The 22857-nt window shown below is 33.4% G+C and overlaps 2 protein-coding genes across 2 annotated transcripts; both read right to left on the reverse strand.

The window, feature by feature from the left end:
* Nucleotides 1-1349: 1349 nt before the first annotated feature.
* On the reverse strand, nt 1350-18634 carry LOC114719350 (uncharacterized). The gene is made up of 9 exons (XM_028904827.1): nt 18421-18634; nt 14800-16012; nt 14156-14202; nt 10511-11723; nt 9863-9909; nt 4408-5144; nt 3911-4119; nt 3255-3393; nt 1350-1364 (listed from the first exon to the last, which is right to left on the reverse strand). The coding sequence occupies exons 1-9, from the start codon at nt 18632-18634 to the stop codon at nt 1350-1352; spliced, it is 3834 nt and encodes a 1277-aa protein (XP_028760660.1).
* Nucleotides 18635-18706: 72 nt separating this feature from the next.
* LOC114719351 (TMV resistance protein N-like) lies at nt 18707-21489 on the reverse strand. Its single transcript, XM_028904828.1, has 4 exons — nt 21002-21489; nt 19380-20487; nt 19004-19276; nt 18707-18868 (listed from the first exon to the last, which is right to left on the reverse strand). Exons 1-4 carry the CDS (start codon nt 21487-21489, stop codon nt 18707-18709), a joined length of 2031 nt encoding a protein of 676 aa, XP_028760661.1.
* Nucleotides 21490-22857: the final 1368 nt, after the last annotated feature.

Raw genomic sequence — 22857 nt, forward strand, 5'->3', positions numbered from 1 at the left:
ATTATTTTTTAATATTTATGTGACATAAGGAAAACATTAATGAGAAGCTAAGAACTTATAATAACTTCTCTTTTTTTTTTGAACCAAATGGAACATATAGGCGATTTTGAAACATTTTGTTCTTTTCCTTTTCCTTTAGTAGATTATTTTCATCTCTTTTGTCTAGATTTAGTTTGGGTGCTTATCTTCCCTACTCAACTCTTGATAAGCACTAGACTGTCCAAATACAATTTGAATGATTGAGATATTTAATATTTCTAATTAATTATTTTTTAAAAAGTAACACTTAATTTTGTTTTAAATTTTATATCCATTAAAATAATTGTTTTTAAAAAATAAAAAATAAAAAAATAAATCTAAATTATTCAAATCAGATCTAGATAGTTCAGAACACTAATCCTGGGTGGCCATCTTTTTTTATGAGCATCTTGATTGGATCCCAATCAATGTGATGACTGTATTTGAATGGGAAATAAGATGGATGGAGAGTGACAAAATGGAAAAAGGTTAATGTAATGTTTGGTCATTATAATTTCCTCTCACTTTGGTTTTAGTTTTGGTTTTCGGGTATGAAATTTCAAATTATAAATTTTGGTTCTTTAAGTTTTAATTTATTTATAACTTCAGTCATTATAGTTTAAGAAGGACGTGTAGGTGAAGTTAACGATGTTAAGTTTGCTGATACATCATTAACACCATTTATTCTGCTGACATGGCATGCTGGCTTGGTAGCCGGACTTGATTTTAATTATAAAAAAAAATTATCACCTTCATCATGGAATCACAGTGCATTCTTACAGCTGCTTCGTCAAAGTTTAAATCTCACTCTTCCATGAAAAGAATGAGCAGCAGTTGACATCCTCCACTTATCATGTTGTTAGATCAAAGCTCCTCTCTTGGCCAATGTGAAATGACTACTTTATGTTCTTGTACCCATTAAAGTAGTAAAAGTAAGAAAAAGATATCACCAAAAAAAAAAAAAACAGTAAGAAAAAGATGACTCTTCAACACCGCCGGTAATAGATTGTGTACGGTGTACCATTGGTCAATATAAAATGGCCTTCAAAACGCTACAATGTAATATTTACTTCAACATCAGGACAATTGAGTGATTCAAATCTACTTAATGAAATTTCACGCTATCATACTTTTTAAGTATTTCGAAATTTATTTCTATGAAGTAGTTGTTCTTTAAAGTATGTCAACATTATCAAGTTTATTATATTTAATTGCTATATATCATAATTATTCTAAATGAGAAGGAAAAACGAGATGTTATACTTTATGAAAAGTGCACATTATTTGCCCAAAAGAAATTCATTAATGCAATGAAATGAAGTGATTTTACTTTAAGATGCACTAGACTGTCAAAGTTAACACATCAGATTTACAAAACCCTAATAGTTTACTCACTAACACATTTCGAATATGATTAAGAAATAACAAAAATAAGCAAAGAATGTACAACACCAATGAATCTCCTTTTCTTTTCTTTTTTGGGCTAAAAAATAAGTATCTTCCTATTAGAAACAATATTATTTCGAAGTACTGTCGGATATTAGATGTGGGATCATTTTCCAATAGAGATTCAAACATTGATTAGTCATGTTATGGGAGATTAGCCCATTTTGTTAGATCCAACTCTAGTGACAATGAATCTCATTTTCTGGCATCAACAACACTGTAATAAATCCAAATAATATGGGCTTGAACCTGAAAAAGATCATTATTGGGCCATTCACATTGGGCTTCAAATGAATGGCTGAGGCATGATAAATTTTGTAATGTCTTCTCTTTTCTTTGTCGTCTTCTTTCTTTTCTTTGTCGTCTTCTTTCGCTCTGAACTCTTTCTCCCCTCTCAAGCGGATGACTGGACTTTTACTATAAATATATACTATCTCCATTTAATTTGCCTAACTTATAAATTAATATATAATTTAATCATCATATAAATATAAAAATTATAAATAACACATGCTATAATTAAATTAGCTTTTTAATTTTTTTAATCTTTTTAAATTAGTCAATTGGATAGTATATATTCAGCACGTTTTTCTAAAAAAGAAAACGCAATGTGACCATATAAAACCACGCTTCAACAACGAACGAAAGAATGGCCATCATGCGAAGTCCATCAAAACCATTCCCCAATCTAAACCAACTCGTCCAACCAAATCAATGGTCAAACAAATCAATCAAATAAATCAAGGCTTCCAAATCAATTAGCATGTGGCAAAGTTAGCTATTAGCAGGCAGTGAGAAACCTATACCACTGCAAGGGAAACCGATGTTAATATCTTTTAATCTTGTCGACAGATTAAATACTCCTCCGGTCTTTAATATAAGATCCATTTAACTAATTTGATTAGATTAAGGAAGTTAGGTAAGTTAGTTAATTATAAGAAAAGTGACATATTTTTCCTAAAATACCATAATCATTTTTCTTAATACCCCATCTCCCTCTCCTACTTAATTATGGTTGAGAGAGTATCTATAGGGGTAATTTAGAGAAAATTGATAAATATGAGAAATGGGTCTTATATTTAGGACCAAAACCAACTTAAGAATTAGGTCCTATATTAAGGACCGGAGGAGTATCTGTTATGCTAATATTATCATATTTTCCAAAAGAAGGTATTTGAATAAAAATATTTAAATTGATCATTCATTTCTAATACTTATGTGACATGAGAAAAACATTATTGAGAACTTAAAATAACTTCTAATATTTCCAAGCCATCAAGGAATCGTGCATGGTAAAAGAATTTAAAAAACCATTAAGAGTTTTTTTTCTTTTTTTTCTTAAAGAAGGACGGACGTACGGCGGAGAAATAGCATGGTTACATCAAATATCACTACAAACAAATGCAAGTAATAGGGGAAAAAAAGAGACCTTCTGGCTACTACCTAAGATCCTAATTCCAAGACATCAAAACCCAAGAAAAAAATAGGATAACAGTAAAAGTCTTACAAATATAAAGAAAAACGGAGAAAACATCAAAAATAGAACAAAGGAAAAACTAAAGAAAAGATAAACATCTTTTGAAAAATTTGATAATCGCCCTTGACTTTGATGGTGATGGTGATGGTGACTGCTGTACCTAAAGCATGAAGGAACATTTTTAGCAAGGAATGTTTGTGACCGCTAAATTCAATTTATACAGAGTAGTCACACATGTATATACACAAATATATTTATATATGTATTCATTTCTTTAAGAGGGAGAGAATGAGAGATTTTCATTCCCAATTACCTGAATTGTTGCATCATTGTCTTGGTGGTCTTCAAGGATTGTTTGGTCTTCAAGGATTGTTGCATCATTGTCTTGGTGGTCTTCAAGGATTGTTGCATCATTCATGTCTTGGTCTCCAAAAATATACTCAAACCAGTCCCTGCGGAAAATGAGAAGGCACAAGTTTGGGAGGTGGCAATTGTATTAATTCAATCATTAGAAATATAACCTCATGATAATTTGTGCCCTAACTTGGAGAGAGAACTTTGAATGTTGTATCTGGGAATAATAAATGTACTCCTTTAATTTTTTTCAAAAAGTACTTGAAAAAAATGTAGTGATCGAGTGTATATACAAGAACTAATAAATGAAAGAATTTGAAGAAGGCATTGAAGAATTAAATAGCTAGAAAATTTCCACCAAAAGAGAGTCATGTTTCAAGAAGTTGAGAGTAAAGAAAAATGCTAAAAATAAGAAAAGAGTCTTAGAAGTAAATTTCACTCCAATGAATCTGTATACACATAAGAAGAGTAATAATATTGGAGGATTCAGCGAATCGGATAATTGAATACTGAGAAACAATTTATATGGAAACACTACCAGCTTCTCTACTTGCATATAATATGCAAATATGATACTTATATCAAACTATTACTTGGAATAAGGGATCAACGCACCAGAAACGCCAGCCATTTAAACTGATGTATGAAACGTGAGAGATTTTGGGCCAAATTTCCTTATCCTTGGCGACGCATCGCTCTTCGAGAAGCGAGCAATCCCTAATGTGGAGCATTAGTAGGGAAGGAGGCATCATTCCTCCTTCTATTTTCTCAAGCTTGTCAGAATATCGAAGCTCTAGTTGTTGAAGAGAGGTGGTGTTGAAGCCCTATGCAATGCAATGTGTCAGAATCAGTAGAGATGACAAGCTTAATGATAGTTGGAAGGTGATGCCATTTCGCATGACATGATAATAACTTGTCACACTTTATTATCTCAAGTTGTTTTAAACTGGATGGTAACAACCCTGGTGAGAATGGCTCCATTTCTGGACATCCTTCTATTATAAGCTTTTTAAATTTGGAAGAAGACTTTCCATGTCATCAAACAAGGACGTCAGAAACTTGCAATTGCAAATGGAAATCTTTCGGAGATGAACAAGAGGTGCCTTTGAAACCAAACAAGCCTTGAGATTTTCACAGTCTCCTATAAGTAGCCGTTTCACTGATGGGGGAATATGAATCATTGGAGGTGGCACCGCGTCAGACCAATCCAAGACAATTAAATCTTCAATATGCAACTCTACAAACAGAGACCCCAACATGCGCCCACCTGAAATTGCCGGTCCGCGTAGGGAAGGTGGTAATTCTTGCTCTTGCAACACTACATTTGGACTTTTATTTATAGCTAACTCATGAATGTTTGGACACTTTGGGATAGAAGAAGAAAGCATTGGACATGACATAATTCTCAAACCCTCTAAAGAAAGAAGTTGGGGGGGTAAATGTCCAACTAATTTGGGGCAATCAACAAAGCTAAGAAAGCGGAGTTTAGAAAAAGCATGCATATCAATAGAATGCCATTGTTGCCAGGAGATCATATCTTCAAAATGAAGGGTTTCAAGGGAGGGAAACGGTACTTTAAGTGAAGCACAATCATTTGCAGCCTTGAAAAACTCAGAACCCACGATCACCACACTTCGTAATCTTTCAATTCTTAAGGACCTCAGAGAAGGTAGTCGTCCAAGTGCAGGAATTCTCCAGCACTTGTTGCAATCAGTCAGCCGCAACATAATCAAGTTGTCGTAGGAAAGACCTCCTGATGACCAAACTGCATATGTTGTACCCCTATAACCGCCATCTTCCAAAATTTCTAAATCCTCATAAGATTCAAACTGGTGCTCGATACATATCTCTGTCCATGAAAATAGAAATAGATATTGAGAAACACTAGAGTAAGGATAACATAAACATTTCAAAAATGTTAAAAATATAGAATAAAACTTAAGATGTGGTGCTGGTTAAAAAAAACTTGTGATGGTCGCAGTTGTAGCAATATTAATTATAATAAAAATAAAATACTCTGATTACTCTTAAAAAATATTCTGAAAAGATCCTTTGAGTATTTTTTTAAGGGATAATTAATTTGACAGTCCTTAAAGTTTCTAAAGAGTTTGAATTAGATCCCTATAGTTATATTTCTTTTTTATCAAAACCTTATACTTCGTTTCGTTAAAGCTTCAAGTCCTTCTGTTAATTAACCTCCCAAAAACTGTTACTTATGATAATAGAGATTCAGGTGGCATTGAAGCGGCTCCATAGATATCAATTAATGCTCGTGTTCTCTCTCCGCCACTAAAAAGCTCATGGCTCTCTCTCTCTCTGGAAACCGATTTAGGAGCAGGAAGGCTTCTTCTTCAACTGGCGACAGTTAACAATATCTTAATCTTAAAAGCTGTTTTTAACAAGGAAGACGACATAGGCACTTATATAATTAAAGATGTGTATGACCCAAGAGAAGAACCTTGAGCAAAGTTCTCTAGATCATACCCCTTCTCATACTCATTTAATGACCTTGTATCTCTTTTAAGCAAGAAGATCAATAAAACTGCTGAAAGGGCCTATATTCTACAAAAGAAACTCTTGGAAGCAAATTCAAGGTAATGATTGTTGAGTGCTAATTTCTTTCTGAAAATCTGTTCAAGTGAAATATTTTCTACCAGGAAAAAATAGCCTTATATCAGTACGTAGCTTGAGATTTGTTGGTTGGATTGTTTCAACAATTAGATTATTGGTGCTGGGCATCGAACTTTGTAATTTAATTTGTCACTATGTGCTTATTTTGATAGTGGCAACTTATTTCTTATTTGACAGATTCCACACCTCCCACCAATGTGGCAAGTCTTCAGCAACATCACCGTCGGAATACGCACAACATAGAAGCAGGGCACCAATGTTAATGGAAGAGTAGAACCGGTTGAAGGAAGAGTCCTCCTTCTCACCGGGCAGAGACGAACTGGTTCAAAAGATGAGAGACGAATGCAAGCATTGATATCTATAGAATCGCTTCAATGCCATGTCACTCTCTTTCATCATCATTAACGGTGTTTGAAGGATTAATTAACAAAAGGACTAGTAGCTCTAACAGAATGAAATATAAGGATTCAATAAAAAGAAATAAAATTAAAAGGACCCAATTCAAAATCTCATAAAACTTTAAGAACTGCCAAATTAGTTATCCTTTTTTAATTAAAAAATATTAAAATAAATCTTATTTACTGCTTTACCTCTCATTGTATTAAATTTCTAGTTTATCTTTTAATATTAATATTTATGAATGATCTATTTAATATTTTTACTAAATTAAGACATAACTTTATAATTTAATTGAAAATACATATATATAATTACAAAATATTTTCAGATAATACACATATTTAAAAAATTATATCACAAGTAAGTTTTAATAAACAAACGACATTAAACATTTAAATTTATTATGAAATAAAATTTTGTATTTATAAAATTAATTAAATTTATAATATGGCAATCCATTCAATAGAGTGACAAAAAATTTAAAATATGTATTAAATTATTTTTTTAATTTTAAATAAAGATATATCATATGTGATTAAATGATAATTCTTAAGTAATATTTGCATTAAAGAGGGGTATTTTGGTCAAAATAATAAGTCGATCATATAATTTAATAGTCACCTAATAGTTCGGTGGATGAAAATTGAATCTCAATACTAGAAGGAAGGTTTGCACAATATATACTTTGATTTTAAGGGAGGTTTATATAGGTTTTCAAAATAAAAAGGAACTCCTGTAACTTATACCCTGTTTGGTATGATGGAAGAGTTTTTATGGAATTGGAAGTGGAAGTAGAAATGGAACTGGAAGTGGAAATGGAAGAGGAAATGAAATTTAAAGTGTGTTTGGTATGTCCTGGGAAGTGATGTATTATTTGTAATTTATATATGTAATTAAAATGAGAAATTACTAAGATACCCTTCCCCACAAAAAAAATTTCCACCGCCTGAACCCTCCACTATCCATGATCCATCATTGAAAATAAAAATCACTGCCGGCTAAAGTAGACACAGCACGCACCATGTAGTGATCTAAATAAAATTTAAAAAAAAAAACGCATTATAATGTAAAACTAGTCTTGATCCATTTTAGATTTGTACAAAGATTAGGCAAGAACCTAATCTTATTTACACACCCACCATTTCCAGCTTGTGAGAGTTTAAAGGAGTAGACGGTGAAGAAGTAGTCATCTGCCAATGGATCTATGGCAGGCCTAAGAAGCCTAGGAAGCTGTCCTTTTCTCTGTCGATCTATGTCTTTTGTTTTCTTAATTGCAGTTCTTTATTTCATTTCACGAAAGAATGGGAGGCAATGAAAGAGGGGAAAAGTTTTTGCTGATGATAGAAGAAAGAGGCTGAAGAAGGTGGAGAGACGATGAAGGCCATTGTCCTCACCAGAGTCTATGTCTTCTGTCGTCTTTGCTGGAGTCGTGACTGTCTGCTGTCATCCTTGTTAGAGTCGTTGCCGTCTTTTGTCATCCATGTCGGAGTCGTTGTCGTCCTCTGTCATCCACGTCAGAGTCGTTGCCATCTTCTGTCATCATCATCCTCACCACCGTCCTCGCCACCGTCACTGTGGAGGACCGTTGTTGTTGGTGGTGGTGAAGGGAAGGAGAAAGAGCAAAGGGCAAGGAAGGAAAAAGCCTCATGGAACTGGGATTGGAACTAAGTTCCATGGGGGTAGGCAAGGAACTCACTTCCATCGATTTTGATGGAAGTCAGGAACTGAGTTCCATGATAACAAATTGCCAAAAGTATGGTTCCACTTCCACTTCCCAGCCTTTAATTCCTTACTACCAAACTGAGCATTAGGTTAAATAAAGGGGATGTTGAGGTATTTTACCCTTATAATAATAAGTTACGAATTGGCCAAAGCTTGTAGCAAATGAGCAATTTTAAATAAATTTTATGCTTTGACGACATGTTATAACATAAAATTTTAATGAAAACAGGATAATTTATTAGGTTTGCAAAAGCTAATTGCATGCAAGGCTTTCTAAGAAATCATGTTTCACGGACTACGAACACAGGCCAGGCTACACATCTAGAAGTCAATCCAATTCGATATTCACTGTGTGCGGAAATGATTCTACAAAGAGTATAAGAAGAGATAAGGAAGAAAGTGATGCACAATATCTTTAAGGTATGGCCAACATTTTTTTAGGCTCAATTCGCCCTCACCTATTAATATTATAGGATACAAGTTAGGTTGATTGGTGAATTCTCTACAGGTAGATTGAATATCCTTGAACATCAATTGCATTATCAAAGTTCAAGCCAAGAAAACAATGACTTTTACAAATTAAGAATTTGACTTTATCTTTGCTTGTATTCAAAGATAAAGGAAACAAGTTTAATCTTGTTGTATGTTTGTGTAGCGTCTCCTTTCTTTTTGTCTAAATGGATTGATGGTGAGGGGTTTATATAGATCATGAAGTGATTCCTTGCAAAGATGCCTCTTAGACCAATATCTCTTCAACTAAAAGTCCTAACCATATTTGATTCATAAACCAACATAATTTAAATAACTAAAAGATATTTAATATCCTTTCCATGAAGAGTCATACTTTTTATTATGTAAGATTGCCTTAAAAAAATGACATAACCTTCCACCAAGTGGTGGTTATCATACCTTTCTATGTGTCTTTAGAAACTAACTTTGGTATCTTTTAGTATTGTAACTACCTATACAACTCTTCATATAAATATATATTAATTTATATGAAGACGCAAACTCTCATATTAATATATTAATTTATAGGACACAACCCTCCATATAAATTTATTAATTTAACAAATTTACTTAAGTATATGACTTTCCAAAAAATACAGCTTTTCATTTTAAAAATATTCCCAACACACTGGACAGTGGAAATTACGTGCTCATCATTGGTGATGAGCAACAGAGAGAGGGGAAGGCTAAAATGAAATGAGAGAATTGGGAGATTGAGAGGGAAAAATTGGGAGAGGAAGAAAGCTGAAGGCCAAGGAAAGGATAAAGAGAAATAAATACAAAGTAATTACAAGTCCATGACGAATAAAATGACAAAAATAAAGAAATAAGTTCATGACGAATTACAACCTGTAAAAATAAGAAAGAAAAGAGAACTACGGTATGAAGGTAACTTCTTAATGATCTCATTAACTTTTATTTAATTTATTCCATTACTTATTTCAGTAGTACTTCCTTATCATAATAATATATTCTTTAGGCTTCCTATTCTTCTTATGAGTACCTGTTTTATATAACATAATATGTGTTTTGTTTGAAGCATTAAGTTTTTCAGCCCAATATTCCTAACTAATTATAAAACTTCCTAAGTAACGAAGCTCCTTTAACTAATGACTTTTATTGAGTGTAATTTTAATATTTTACAATAAATAATTAATTTTAACTAACTTCATTAACTTATGTAAAGTTGTTATGGTGATTATAATACGGATTAGAGATAGTAACATTTTAAAATAACACTAAGGATACAATATGAAGACAGTATCAGTGACAACACATCATTAAAGAAAAAGGATCAATAACTACCTTCATCCTCCGAGGAGTTCACTGAATCTGAATCTGAATCTCCATTCCTGCACCCAGGAGAACACCCTTGTTTTACACACACACACACACACACACACCCCCAACTAATAATAGTTCCACCCAAGGTAAACTGTTTTAAGTACAAAGAAAAATAATAATTAAAAACAAAAACATTCATTTTAAATGTAATCACAAGATAATTTGTGCACTAGGTTGCACAGCATTTTGAATGACGACGTATCTGAGAATAATTAGTATATACTCATTTTTCAAGAAGTACTTGAATAAATTGCAGTTACTTGTTGGCTTGGAAGGGAGTATATATAATAACAATTAAATGAAACGATTTGAAGTCAATGAAGAATTAAGTAGCAACAAAATTTTCAGGGAAAAGAAGCCATGCTTGAAGGGGTGCAGAGTGAAGAAAAATACCAAGAATACGAAAAAGTGCCTTAGAAACTAATTTCACTCCGCCACAAAAGAAGAGTAATAGTATTATTATAATTTTTGGTGGATTCAGCGAATCATATAATTAAATAGCGAGGAACATTTTACATGGAAGCATTCCCTTGTCTGCTTGCATGTAATAGCAAAATGGAATACTGAATATTAAACCAGTAATTGGAGTAAGAGATCATATCAGTGCACCTTAAATACTTTTCATTTAAACTGATGTATGGAACGTGGGAGATTTTGGGCCAAATTTTCTCATCCTTGTTGCGACATGGTCCTTCAAGAAGCCCGCAATCCCTAATGTGGAGCCAATGTAGAGAAGGAGGCAGCATTCCTCCTTCTAGTTCCTCAAGGCTGCAGGAATACACAATTTCTAGTAGTTGAAGAGAGTTTAGATGCTGAAGTCCTGTGCAATGCAATGTGTCAGATAGAGTAGAGACGAGAAGCTCAGTGATAGTTGGAAGGCGACGCCATAGTGTATGACATGACAATAATTTGTCACACCCTCTTATCTCAAGCCGTTTCAAACTGGATGGTAAGGACCTTGCTAAAAATGGCTCCATTTCTGGACATCCTTCTATGCTTAGCTCTTTTAAATTTGGGACAAGACGTTCCATGTCATCAAACAAGGACGGCAGAAACTTGCATTTGTAAATGGAAATCTTTCGGAGATGAAGAAGAGGTGCCTTTGAAACCAAACAAGCCTTGAGATTTCCACAGTTTCTCACGTCTAACTGTTTCACTGAAGGGGGAATATGAATCACTGGAGATGGCACAGCATCAGAACAATCCACCGTTAAATCTTCAATATGCGACTTTTCAGACAGAGGACCCAACATGTGCGCGCTTGAAATTGCCAGACGGCGTAGGGAAGGTGGTAATTCTTGCTCTTGCAACACTACATTTGGACTTTTAATTATTTCTAACTCGTGAATGTTTGGACACTTTGGGATAGAAGAAGCAAGCAGTGGACATGACATAATTCTCAGACCCTCTAAAGAAAGAAGTTGGGGGGGTAAATTTCCAACTAATTTGGGGCAATCAACAAAGTTAAGAAAGCGGAGTTTAGGAAAAGCTTGCATATCAATAGAATGCCATTGTTGCCAGGAGATCATATCTTCAAAATGAAGGGTTTCGAGGGAGGGAAACGGTACTATAAGTGAAGCACAATCATTTGCAGCCTTGAAAAACTCAGAACCCACAGTCACCACACTTTGTAATCTCTCAATTCTTAAGGACCTCAGAGAAGGTAGATGGCGAAGTGCAGGAATTCTACGACATCTGTTGCAATCTGTCAGGCACAAGTAAATCAAGTTGTCGTAGGAACGACCTCCTGACCAAATATAACCGCCATCTTCCGAAATTTGTAAATCCTGATAACACTTAAACTTGTGCTTGACACATATGTCTGTCCATGAAAATAGAAATAAACATTGAGAAACACTAAAGTAAGAACAACATAAACATCTCTAAAATGTTAAAAATATAGATTTTTTTTTTACCTTGAAAATGTTAAAAATATAGAATGAAACTTAAGTTGCGATTGATCATGGTCACTGTTGTAGCAACATTAATAGTAACAATAAATTTATAATAATTATAAGCTGCAGAATGGTAAATAAAAATTTTATGCTCCTACGAGATTGTGTTATAAACAAGGGCGGCTTGAACAACTAATGGAGCTTGACTAATTAATATTGGTACAATAATAAACAGGGCAAAAATGAAACGTAATACTCCCTTTAACACTTAATATAAAAGTTAATTTGAGAGTTAGATTTGATTATAAATATAAGATCTTAATTTTTTTATTCATTATTTTTTTCAAAATAATTTACCTAACTTATAAATTGATAAATAATCTAATGTTATAAAGGGAAGGAGAAAGAGCAAAGGGCAAGGAAGGAAAAAGCCTCATGGAACTGGGATTGGAACTAAAAGTTCCATGGGGGTAGGCAAGGAACTCACTTCCATCGATTTTGATGGAAGTCAGGAATTGAGTTCCATGATAACAAATTGCCAAAAGTATGGTTCCACTTCCACTTCCCAGCCTTTAATTCCTTACTACCAAACTGCGCATTAGGTTAAATAAAGGGGATGTTGAGGTATTTTACCCTTATAATAATAAGTTACAAATTGGCCAAAGCTTGTAGCAAATGAGCAATTTTAAATAAATTTTATGCTTTGACGACATGTTATAACATAAAATTTTAATGAAAACAGGATAATTTATTAGGTTTGCAAAAGCTAATTGCATGCAAGGCTTTCTAAGAAATCATGTTTCACGGACTACGAACACAGGCCAGGCTACACATCTAGAAGTCAATCCAATTCGATATTCACTGTGTGCGGAAATGATTCTACAAAGAGTATAAGAAGAGATAAGGAAGAAAGTGATGCACAATATCTTTAAGGTATGGCCAACATTTTTTTAGGCTCAATTCGCCCTCACCTATTAATATTATAGGATACAAGTTAGGTTGATTGGTGAATTCTCTACAGGTAGATTGAATATCCTTGAACATCAATTGCATTATCAAAGTTCAAGCCAAGAAAACAATGACTTTTACAAATTAAGAATTTGACTTTATCTTTGCTTGTATTCAAAGATAAAGGAAACAAGTTTAATCTTGTTGTATGTTTGTGTAGCGTCTCCTTTCTTTTTGTCTAAATGGATTGATGGTGAGGGGTTTATATAGATCATGAAGTGATTCCTTGCAAAGATGCCTCTTAGACCAATATCTCTTCAACTAAAAGTCCTAACCATATGTTGATTCATAAACCAACATAATTTAAATAACTAAAAGATATTTAATATCCTTTCCATGAAGAGTCATACTTTTTATTATGTAAGATTGCCTTAAAAAAATGACATAACCTTCCACCAAGTGGTGGTTATCATACCTTTCTATGTGTCTTTAGAAACTAACTTTGGTATCTTTTAGTATTGTAACTACCTATACAACTCTTCATATAAATATATATTAATTTATATGAAGACGCAAACTCTCATATTAATATATTAATTTATAGGACACAACCCTCCATATAAATTTATTAATTTAACAAATTTACTTAAGTATATGACTTTCCAAAAAATACAGCTTTTCATTTTAAAAATATTCCCAACACACTGGACAGTGGAAATTACGTGCTCATCATTGGCGATGAGCAACAGAGAGAGGGGAAGGCTAAAATGAAATGAGAGAATTGGGAGATTGAGAGGAAAAAATTGGGAGAGGAAGAAAGCTGAAGGCCAAGGAAAGGATAAAGAGAAATAAATACAAAGTAATTACAAGTCCATGACGAATAAAATGACAAAAATAAAGAAATAAGTTCATGACGAATTACAACCTGTAAAAATAAGAAAGAAAAGAGAACCACGGTATGAAGGTAACTTCTTAATGATCTCATTAACTTTTATTTAATTTATTCCATTACTTTTTTTTTACCAGTAATTTATTCCATTACTTATTTCAGTAGTACTTCCTTATCATAATAATATATTCTTTAAGCTTCCTATTCTTCTTATGAGTACCTGTTTTATATAACATAATATGTGTTTTGTTTGAAGCATTAAGTTTTTCAGCCCAATATTCCTATCTAATTATAAAACTTCCTAAGTAACGAAGCTCCTTTAACTAATGACTTTTATTGAGTGTAATTTTAATATTTTACAATAAATAATTAATTTTAACTAACTTCATTAACTTATGTAAAGTTGTTATGGTGATTATAATACGGATTAGAGATAGTAACATTTTAAAATAACACTAAGGATACAATATGAAGACAGTATCAGTGACAACACATCATTAAAGAAAAAGGATCAATAACTACCTTCATCCTCCGAGGAGTTCACTGAATCTGAATCTGAATCTCCATTCCTGCACCCAGGAGAACACCCTTGTTTTACACACACACACACACACACCCCCAACTAATAATAGTTCCACCCAAGGTAAACTGTTTTAAGTACAAAGAAAAATAATAATTAAAAACAAAAACATTCATTTTAAATGTAATCACAAGATAATTTGTGCACTAGGTTGCACAGCATTTTGAATGACGACGTATCTGAGAATAATTAGTATATACTCATTTTTCAAGAAGTACTTGAATAAATTGCAGTTACTTGTTGGCTTGGAAGGGAGTATATATAATAACAATTAAATGAAACGATTTGAAGTCAATGAAGAATTAAGTAGCAACAAAATTTTCAGGGAAAAGAAGCCATGCTTGAAGGGGTTCAGAGTGAAGAAAAATACCAAGAATACGAAAAAGTGCCTTAGAAACTAATTTCACTCCGCCACAAAAGAAGAGTAATAGTATTATTATAATTTTTGGTGGATTCAGCGAATCATATAATTAAATAGCGAGGAACATTTTACATGGAAGCACTCCCTTGTCTGCTTGCATGTAATAGCAAAATGGAATACTGAATATTAAACCAGTAATTGGAGTAAGAGATCATATCAGTGCACCTTAAATACTTTTCATTTAAACTGATGTATGGAACGTGGGAGATTTTGGGCCAAATTTTCTCATCCTTGTTGCGACATGGTCCTTCAAGAAGCCCGCAATCCCTAATGTGGAGCCAATGTAGAGAAGGAGGCAGCATTCCTCCTTCTAGTTTCTCAAGGCTGAAAGAATCCACAATTTCTAGTAGTTGAAGAGAGTTTAGATGCTGAAGTCCTGTGCAATGCAATGTGTCAGATAGAGTAGAGACGAGAAGCTCAGTGATAGTTGGAAGGCGACGCCATAGTGTATGACATGACAATAATTTGTCACACCCTCTTATCTCAAGCCGTTTTAAACTGGATGGTAAGGACCTTGCTAAAAATGGCTCCATTTCTGGACATCCTTCTATGCTTAGCTCTTTTAAATTTGGGACAAGACGTTCCATGTCATCAAACAAGGACGGCAGAAACTTGCATTTGTAAATGGAAATCTTTCGGAGATGAAGAAGAGGTGCCTTTGAAACCAAACAAGCCTTGAGATTTCCACAGTTTCTCACGTCTAACTGTTTCACTGAAGGGGGAATATGAATCACTGGAGATGGCACAGCATCAGAACAATCCACCGTTAAATCTTCAATATGCGACTTTTCAGACAGAGGACCCAACATGTGCGCGCTTGAAATTGCCAGACGGCGTAGGGAAGGTGGTAATTCTTGCTCTTGCAACACTACATTTTCACTTTTAATTATTTCTAACTCGTGAATGTTTGGACACTTTGGGATAGAAGAAGCAAGCAGTGGACATGACATAATTCTCAGACCCTCTAAAGAAAGAAGTTGGGGGGGTAAATTTCCAACTAATTTGGGGCAATCAACAAAGTTAAGAAAGCGGAGTTTAGGAAAAGCTTGCATATCAATAGAATGCCATTGTTGCCAGGAGATCATATCTTCAAAATGAAGGGTTTCAAGGGAGGGAAACGGTACTATAAGTGAAGCACAATCATTTGCAGCCTTGAAAAACTCAGAACCCACAGTCACCACACTTTGTAATCTCTCAATTCTTAAGGACCTCAGAGAAGGTAGATGGCGAAGTGCAGGAATTCTCCGACATCTGTTGCAATCTGTCAGGCACAAGTCAATCAAGTTGTCGTAGGAACGACCTCCTGACCAAATATAACCGCCATCTTCCGAAATTTGTAAATCCTGATAACACTTAAACTTGTGCTTGACACATATCTCTGTCCATGAAAATAGAAATAAACATTGAGAAACACTAAAGTAAGAACTACATAAACATCTCTAAAATGTTAAAAATATAGATTTTTTTTTTAACCTTGAAAATGTTAAAAATATAGAATGAAACTTAAGTTGCGATTGATCATGGTCACTGTTGTAGCAACATTAATAGTAACAATAAAATTATAATAATTATAAGCTGCAGAATGGTAAATAAAAATTTATGCTCCTACGAGATTGTGTTATAAACAAGGGCGGCTTGAACAACTAATGGAGCTTGACTAATTAATATTGGTACAATAATAAACAGGACAAAAATAAAACGTAATACTCCCTTTAACACTTAATATAAAAGTCAATTTGAGAGTTAGATTTGATTATAAATATAAGATCTTAATTTTTTTATTCATTATTTTTTTCAAAATAATTTACCTAACTTATAAATTGATAAATAATCTAATGTTATATAGGGATATTTTAAGGAGATTATGTCACATTTGTTATAATCAACTAACCTTGCTTCCTTAATATATTATCCAAATTAATTAACTGGCTCTTACAGTCTTATAGTGAGAATAAAAAATAGTGATAAATATTTTAGATAGGTTTTTTTTTGTGGCCATTTTAGATAGGTTATTGGAATCTCCTATAAATAGGAACAAATTGATGCTTCAAAAAACTCTCTAATGTAATATGATTTCCTAGCAAAAAGATATGTGTATCTATGAGAAATAAATTATTCCATAAATATTTTTGAAAAAATATTGTGCATATGAAAAATATATGTATTTATGTATGTATGTGTTAGGATGCATATTAAAAGCAGTATATATGTTATGGTAAACAATATATTTGGTAAATATTGCAAATAATATTAAAATAGGCAATTTTGCTAATGCAGTATAGATGATGCAAATAGTATATGCAAATAAGAGACTGTGCTCAACAAGTAGAAGTTCTAATCTCATTGGTTGACCCCAAAAAAAAAAAAAAGTTCTAATGTTGGCGCTGCCGCGCCAGGTCTTCAGCGGTGGTGGGAGCTTTTCTTTTTAATAATTGCAGAGCATTTTAGTAATTTAAAATAAAAAATAATTTCCAATTAATTCCTTGGTCATGCAGAGTAATTTCAGGTTGTGTTAGGATTTCTCTGCAATTATTTCAATTATGTGGGGCTTTAGTACAATTCTTCCTAAATGAAATCAATTACTAGTTAAGTTCTTATTATGAGATTTCTTACTAATCTTTCCTTAAATATATATCCTCCAACAAGCTCGGCACACAGCTAGACCAAGGGAAAGAGAGTGTGTGGGAAAAGGTATGAGAATATAAGGAGATTGAGGAGGAAAAATTGGGAGAGAGGAACAACGGTTATGTTTTCCTTTGTCCCCCGGTTATAGTCATATTCTTTGAGTTTTTCCAAAAGTCAAAAAAATAAAAAATAAAAAAGGAGCATAAGTCGATGACGAATTGAAGTTACAAGCGTTAAAATAAGAATATCAATAGTATAATAAAGAGACGGGGGAAGGGAAAATACCTTTTGTTGAGTAATCCGCGGGTCGCACGAATTTAATATTTTCCAAGTTGCTTTGCAGATCATATACATGAACTCCAAAGTAAATTTTTTTTTTTGCCTTCTGTTTCCTGTGTTTTGCTCTCAATGGAAACCTTCACTTGACTCCACTCATTTGTAATGGGGAGTTTAGTGTTGTGAATCATGCTTTGCATATCACATATATAAAAATGATTCGTCTTTATTGGTGACAATGAACTCCACATAGAAGAAATACCCAACCCGATGGCCCCATCAATGTCCACAGAGAATTGACAACTGTAGACATAATCCTGGTCATCTTTAACAAGAATCCAGAGAAAAGTCGTTGGGAGCATGTTACGAACCCAAATGACACAAATTTCCGACTATACTTATGGAGCCCTTTTGGAAATTTTTCTCCAGGTAAAATAAAGTTTCTTTTCCCAGATTGAAAGCTTATTGCCTGCCAATTGCATATTGCCAAAAAGACAAAAAAAATCACAAACACATAAGTAATAAGAAAAGAATATAATCATAGAGAGAGGGCTTGGGGGGTTGGAGATACCTGCTCCATTACTTTGTTTTTGGATAATTTAGTCAATGATGTGCAACGTATGGCACTAAATTTTTCCAAGTTTGGTGGCATCCCTCCAATATGCTCAAGTTTGTTGCAATTATCCAACAAAAGATATTTCAAATTGTGATACTCTTTGATACATTCTGGAAGAATTGTGAAATTGTTAAAACTCAGATCTAAATGTATCATATTAGTGAAGTTAGCAAGACAGACAGCAAGAGAATCATCTGATAAATTGCAATTTGAGAAAAAAAGTCGTTCCATTTTCAATGCCATTGTTGAGCAACCTACGCTTGCTTCACCTCCACCTTCACACATCTTAAAATGACTCATTCCTTCACAAAAATTTGCTGTCAGTTTCCAAAGGTTTGGTAATGTACAAATGCTAGCTGGTAGTTGCATAAGATTAGGACACTCTTCCATGTGCAAGATTTCAAGTCCAATAAGATTGCAAATTGAAGATGGCAATTCAGTAATTGCTGTCTTGTCTAAGTCAAGTGTTTTCATTTCTTCCATGATGACTAATACTTCTGGAAATCTCTGAAGACTTGAACACCAAAGAGGTTGAGATGCTTAAGAAAGGTCAACTTAAGGCAAGTTGGCAAAATCTTCAAATTTTTGCATCGCATAGCGCTCAATTCTCTCAATTGATTTAAACACCCCCACTGAATCATGAATTCCAATTAAATTTGTGCAACCATCAAGCCACAATTCTCTTAAATTAGAAGCTCCAGACAAGTCAGGTATTTGCTGCAAAAATTTGCAATTTCTTAAATTCATACAACTTATATTGTGAAACACCTGCAACACAAATATCAATTTACTTTTTATAATTAGGCCAAAAAAAACACAAAAGTAAAAGTATTAGGGTACCTATATACTCACCTTGTCAAATGGTTGGAGCAATTCACAATAACTAAAGGACAAGTCAAGATAGACAAGCTCAGTTGGGCACAAAGATGGTAAAAATTTGAAAGAATACCCCTTCCATTCTAACCACTTCAAACTCCTTGGCAGATATTTGGGACATTCAGAGAAGCATGCTTTTCTTATCACAAGCATTTTTAGATTTTTCATTTTCATGAATGCCTCTCCACTCCATTGTACTTCTATGCTTTCAGGTAAGTCTAGAACTATGGCTTCAATTTGGTGAGTCCCCTTCCAAAATGAAAAGCACGCACAATAAATTTCAAAATTTAGATGTTATGAATCATTATAATTCTTTTTTTGAGAAAATGAAAATGCATGTTGGTTATCTTACCGTGTCTTGTTGTAAGACATGAAGAACGTCTTTGTAGAACCATAGTCTACTACGTCCACCAGGCTCATATGATGATTCTTGTCGAACAATCTCTTTACCTATACCTTCTATCAAGTCATGCATTATTACACAATCTCGCTCAATCTTTATTAGGGATTTATCAGTCAACACTTTAATAGCATATTCTAATCGGATTCCACGAACACATAGCAACATATCATTGACAAGTGCTAATTTCTCATAATTGAAAAAACAAGCCAAGTCAAGGAAAACTTGTTTCTCCACTTCTCCTAAAGTGTCATAGCTTAATTTGAAGGCACCCAAAATACTTTCATGCGGAATGCTTTTAAACTGATCCAATGCAGACCTCCAGATATTAACTCCTTCACCGCGCAAGTTAGAACCAATCACTTCTAAAACTAATGGAAAACCGCACGAATAATTTATGGCATGATTGCAAACCTCCATATAGTTGGAATCCACGTTTTCTTTTTCAAAGGCATGCCAACTAAGCAACTTAAGAGATTCCTTATCATCTAATTCCTTGACATCATAAATGCTTGTAACACCATGACTTACTAATAATTTCTTATTTCTGGTTGTGATGATGATTCTACTTCCACAACCAAACCAGTTACAACTTCCAGCAAGTGCTTTTAATTGTTCTAATTTGTCAACATCGTCAAGAATCAAAAGAATCTTCTTCTTACTAAGCCTATGTTCTATTATTGGTATTCCTTCATGATAGTCACCCAATTTGAGATCTTTCTCCTTAACTAATGTACTTAATAATGTCTCTTGAAGATGTGACAAATCAGTTGGATTTTGAGAATGTTTTCTTACATTAGAAAGAAAACATAAGCCTTCAAAATGATCAGCAATGGAATTATATATAGCTCTTGCAATAGTGGATTTACCTATTCCCCCAGCTCCCCAAATTCCTATCATTTTTTTTTCTTCAGTAGACCAAAGATCTAAACAAGAGATAACTTCCTTGGCTCGAGGCACAATCCCAACCTGATAATCTGTAATGTGCAAACGCTGCTGGTTAATCTTAGCAGCAATTTCATCAGTGATCCTTGTAATACACTCTTGTTCATTTGCAATCCTGACCAATTTGTAAGAAGTTCGCTTTTAGTCAAACTAAACATAAAGAATTGTCAATTGTATGTATAAAGACTTGGCTGCACTTCCTATTCCTCCCAATAAGATATAGTTTCAATCCTCACATTGTAGATGATGAAATATGAGTGTTGTGACATTATTTTAAATTCAGTCCCGATTATTAAAAAAGTATTAAGTTTATTGTGTAAATGGTGAGTGTTTTCATACACCAGTAAGTGTAAATTAATTGTGCTCTACCTAGTTAATGGAATTCAGCCACCCTAAATATTGGGAGGAATATGGCATGTGTAGAGTAACTGTTTCTCTTTTCTAGGAAAATAAAATTAAAAGCAAGTTCTTTGTTGAGCTTTCAAAGAAAAAATCAGCATATTTTTAAACCGACAAAAACGGAACCGAACTGGCCAGCATAGAGTATGGGTATGTTGTTGTAAGATGAAATATTGTAATTAACTGTACTCATAATAATAATGATGAATGAAAAGAGTGAGGAGATATACTTGGGTTTGAGATGACAGCCTTTGAGTTCAGCAGCTTGAGATAAAGCAAGCCGCCATTTTTCCACCTGGAGCCTATTGTCTTTGAATCTTTTCTCCAGTCGAGCCAATGCTTTTGCATAGCTTCCTCTGGGACGTCGTAGTTCTGATGGATCCACATAATAAAATACTGGATATATCAACCGACTCTCTTCCTTGAAGCACTCCAGAATCTTTTCAAGTTCTTGCAAACAAAATGTTGAGTTTGCATAGTTTTCTGAGAAAACTATGATGGCTATTCTTGATTCTTGTATAGCTTCGAAAAGCGCGGGTGTGATATTTTCTCCGATCCTAATGAATTCATCATCGAGAAAGGCATGAATTCCACTTTGATGCAGAGCATGGTAGAGATAGCTGGTGAAGCCTAAGCGAGTATCATCACCATAAAAACTAAGGAACACATCATAAGTCCATTTGTAAGTGATAGAAAAAGATGGTGCTCGATGTTCCATGATTACGATGCGATCGACGACCCTCGGAGCTAATCTTAAGCGAAGGCTAAAGGAAGAAGAGAGAATGAAGGGTCGAAGTTGTAGCGAATATGTCACCAATTGTCTTATTAAGGGATCAAAACTATGCCACCAGTCCACCACGAAGCTTCGTATATAATATTTCCTTAACTTTATCAGTTTTCGTCTTTTTTTGAAAGCCTGTCTTGGAATTATACTACCCCCGGTCCTTAATATAAGATTTTGTTTGACTTTATTTTTGTTTTAAATATACGACCCTAATCTATTTTGTCTTTCATATTTATCTTTTTTTCTAGGATAATCCTTTAATAATGGTAGTTCTAGATAACAAATTTGATTAGTAAGGATATTTTAAGAAAAATAATAGTTATTCATTATAAATAACTAACTTAACTAAGTTCCTTAATCTCCCCAAATTAGTCAATTAGATCTTATAATTAGGATCAAAGGCAGTAATATGAAACTTCGTAATGTCAGAGTATTAGTTGAATTGTCAAAGTAGTTAGGCAGCTGTATGTAACTAAATCTGTTAGTTAAAAGTGCTTAGCTGTCATGTTATATTATACATTTGTACCTAGGGCACCATTAATGAATAAATCATTTAGGAGGTGTTTGGATGAAACCAAACCATGGTTTGGAGAATAGCTCCTGGAGAATAGATTCTAGGGAGAATAAATTTTGGAAGAATAGATTTTGTGAAAAAATGATTCTGAGAAGTGAAGTGTTTGGATAGTTCTTATTAGAAGCACTTTTTATATATACAAATTACTAAAAAAGACATAAGTTAATATGATAATTACATAAAAGATAGATTTTATGATATATTTTAATTTGAAGGAATAAAATTGTTAATAATATATTTTTTACCAACATAATTAATAATACATAAGATAATATAATTAATGAATAATTAATATGTGTATATATATTTATAAGATATAAGATTAATATATTTATAAAAATTAATTGAGGGATGTTAAGGTCATATTATTGTTGAGATTTACTCTGACAGGCACAATCATACTCTCCAATTTGAGCCAGAAGCAGAATGAATTCACTTTTTCTGAAGCCATGGTTTTGACCCAATCATGGTTTCAGATTATGACATCTGCTGTTTGGGTGACATTCCACCCAAACCATGGTTTTTGGGAGTCACCCAAACAGGCCCTTAGGCACACATCTCTCTTTTTTCTTCTCTTTCTCTCATCGTGTCTCTCTCTCTCTCTGCTTAGCATTCTCTCACAAGTAAATTTTCAATTAATTTTTTTAATCCAAAATGCCCTATGTGTGGAAGCAGAGTGAACATACATTAATTTAATAACCTTTATTAAATAAAAGTATTTTGAAAAA

The sequence above is a fragment of the Neltuma alba genome, unplaced genomic scaffold (genome assembly GCF_004799145.2).
Source record: "Neltuma alba isolate B1F8T4 unplaced genomic scaffold, ASM479914v2 tig00011913_pilon, whole genome shotgun sequence".
In the NCBI taxonomy this organism is placed as follows: Eukaryota; Viridiplantae; Streptophyta; class Magnoliopsida; order Fabales; family Fabaceae; genus Neltuma; species Neltuma alba.

Bases quoted from the DNA above. Each gene is read 5' to 3' on its own strand.
- LOC114719351 (XM_028904828.1), bottom strand. From the start codon at position 21,489: ATGGAACATCGAGCACCATCTTTTTCTATCACTTACAAATGGACTTAT. The intron at 19,277-19,379 runs GTAAGATAACCA...TCATTTTGGAAG, and splicing joins ATGTCTTACAACAAGACACG to GGGACTCACCAAATTGAAGC. The intron at 18,869-19,003 runs GTGAGTATATAG...AAATTTTTGCAG, and splicing joins TGCTCCAACCATTTGACAAG to CAAATACCTGACTTGTCTGG.
- LOC114719350 (XM_028904827.1), bottom strand. From the start codon at position 18,634: ATGGAAGAAATGAAAACACTTGACTTAGACAAGACAGCAATTACTGAA. The intron at 4,120-4,407 runs GTTTCAAAGGCA...TGCATTGCATAG, and splicing joins AAAATCTCAAGGCTTGTTTG to GGCTTCAACACCACCTCTCT. The intron at 3,394-3,910 runs GTGCGTTGATCC...CATTTTCCGCAG, and splicing joins TTAAATGGCTGGCGTTTCTG to GGACTGGTTTGAGTATATTT.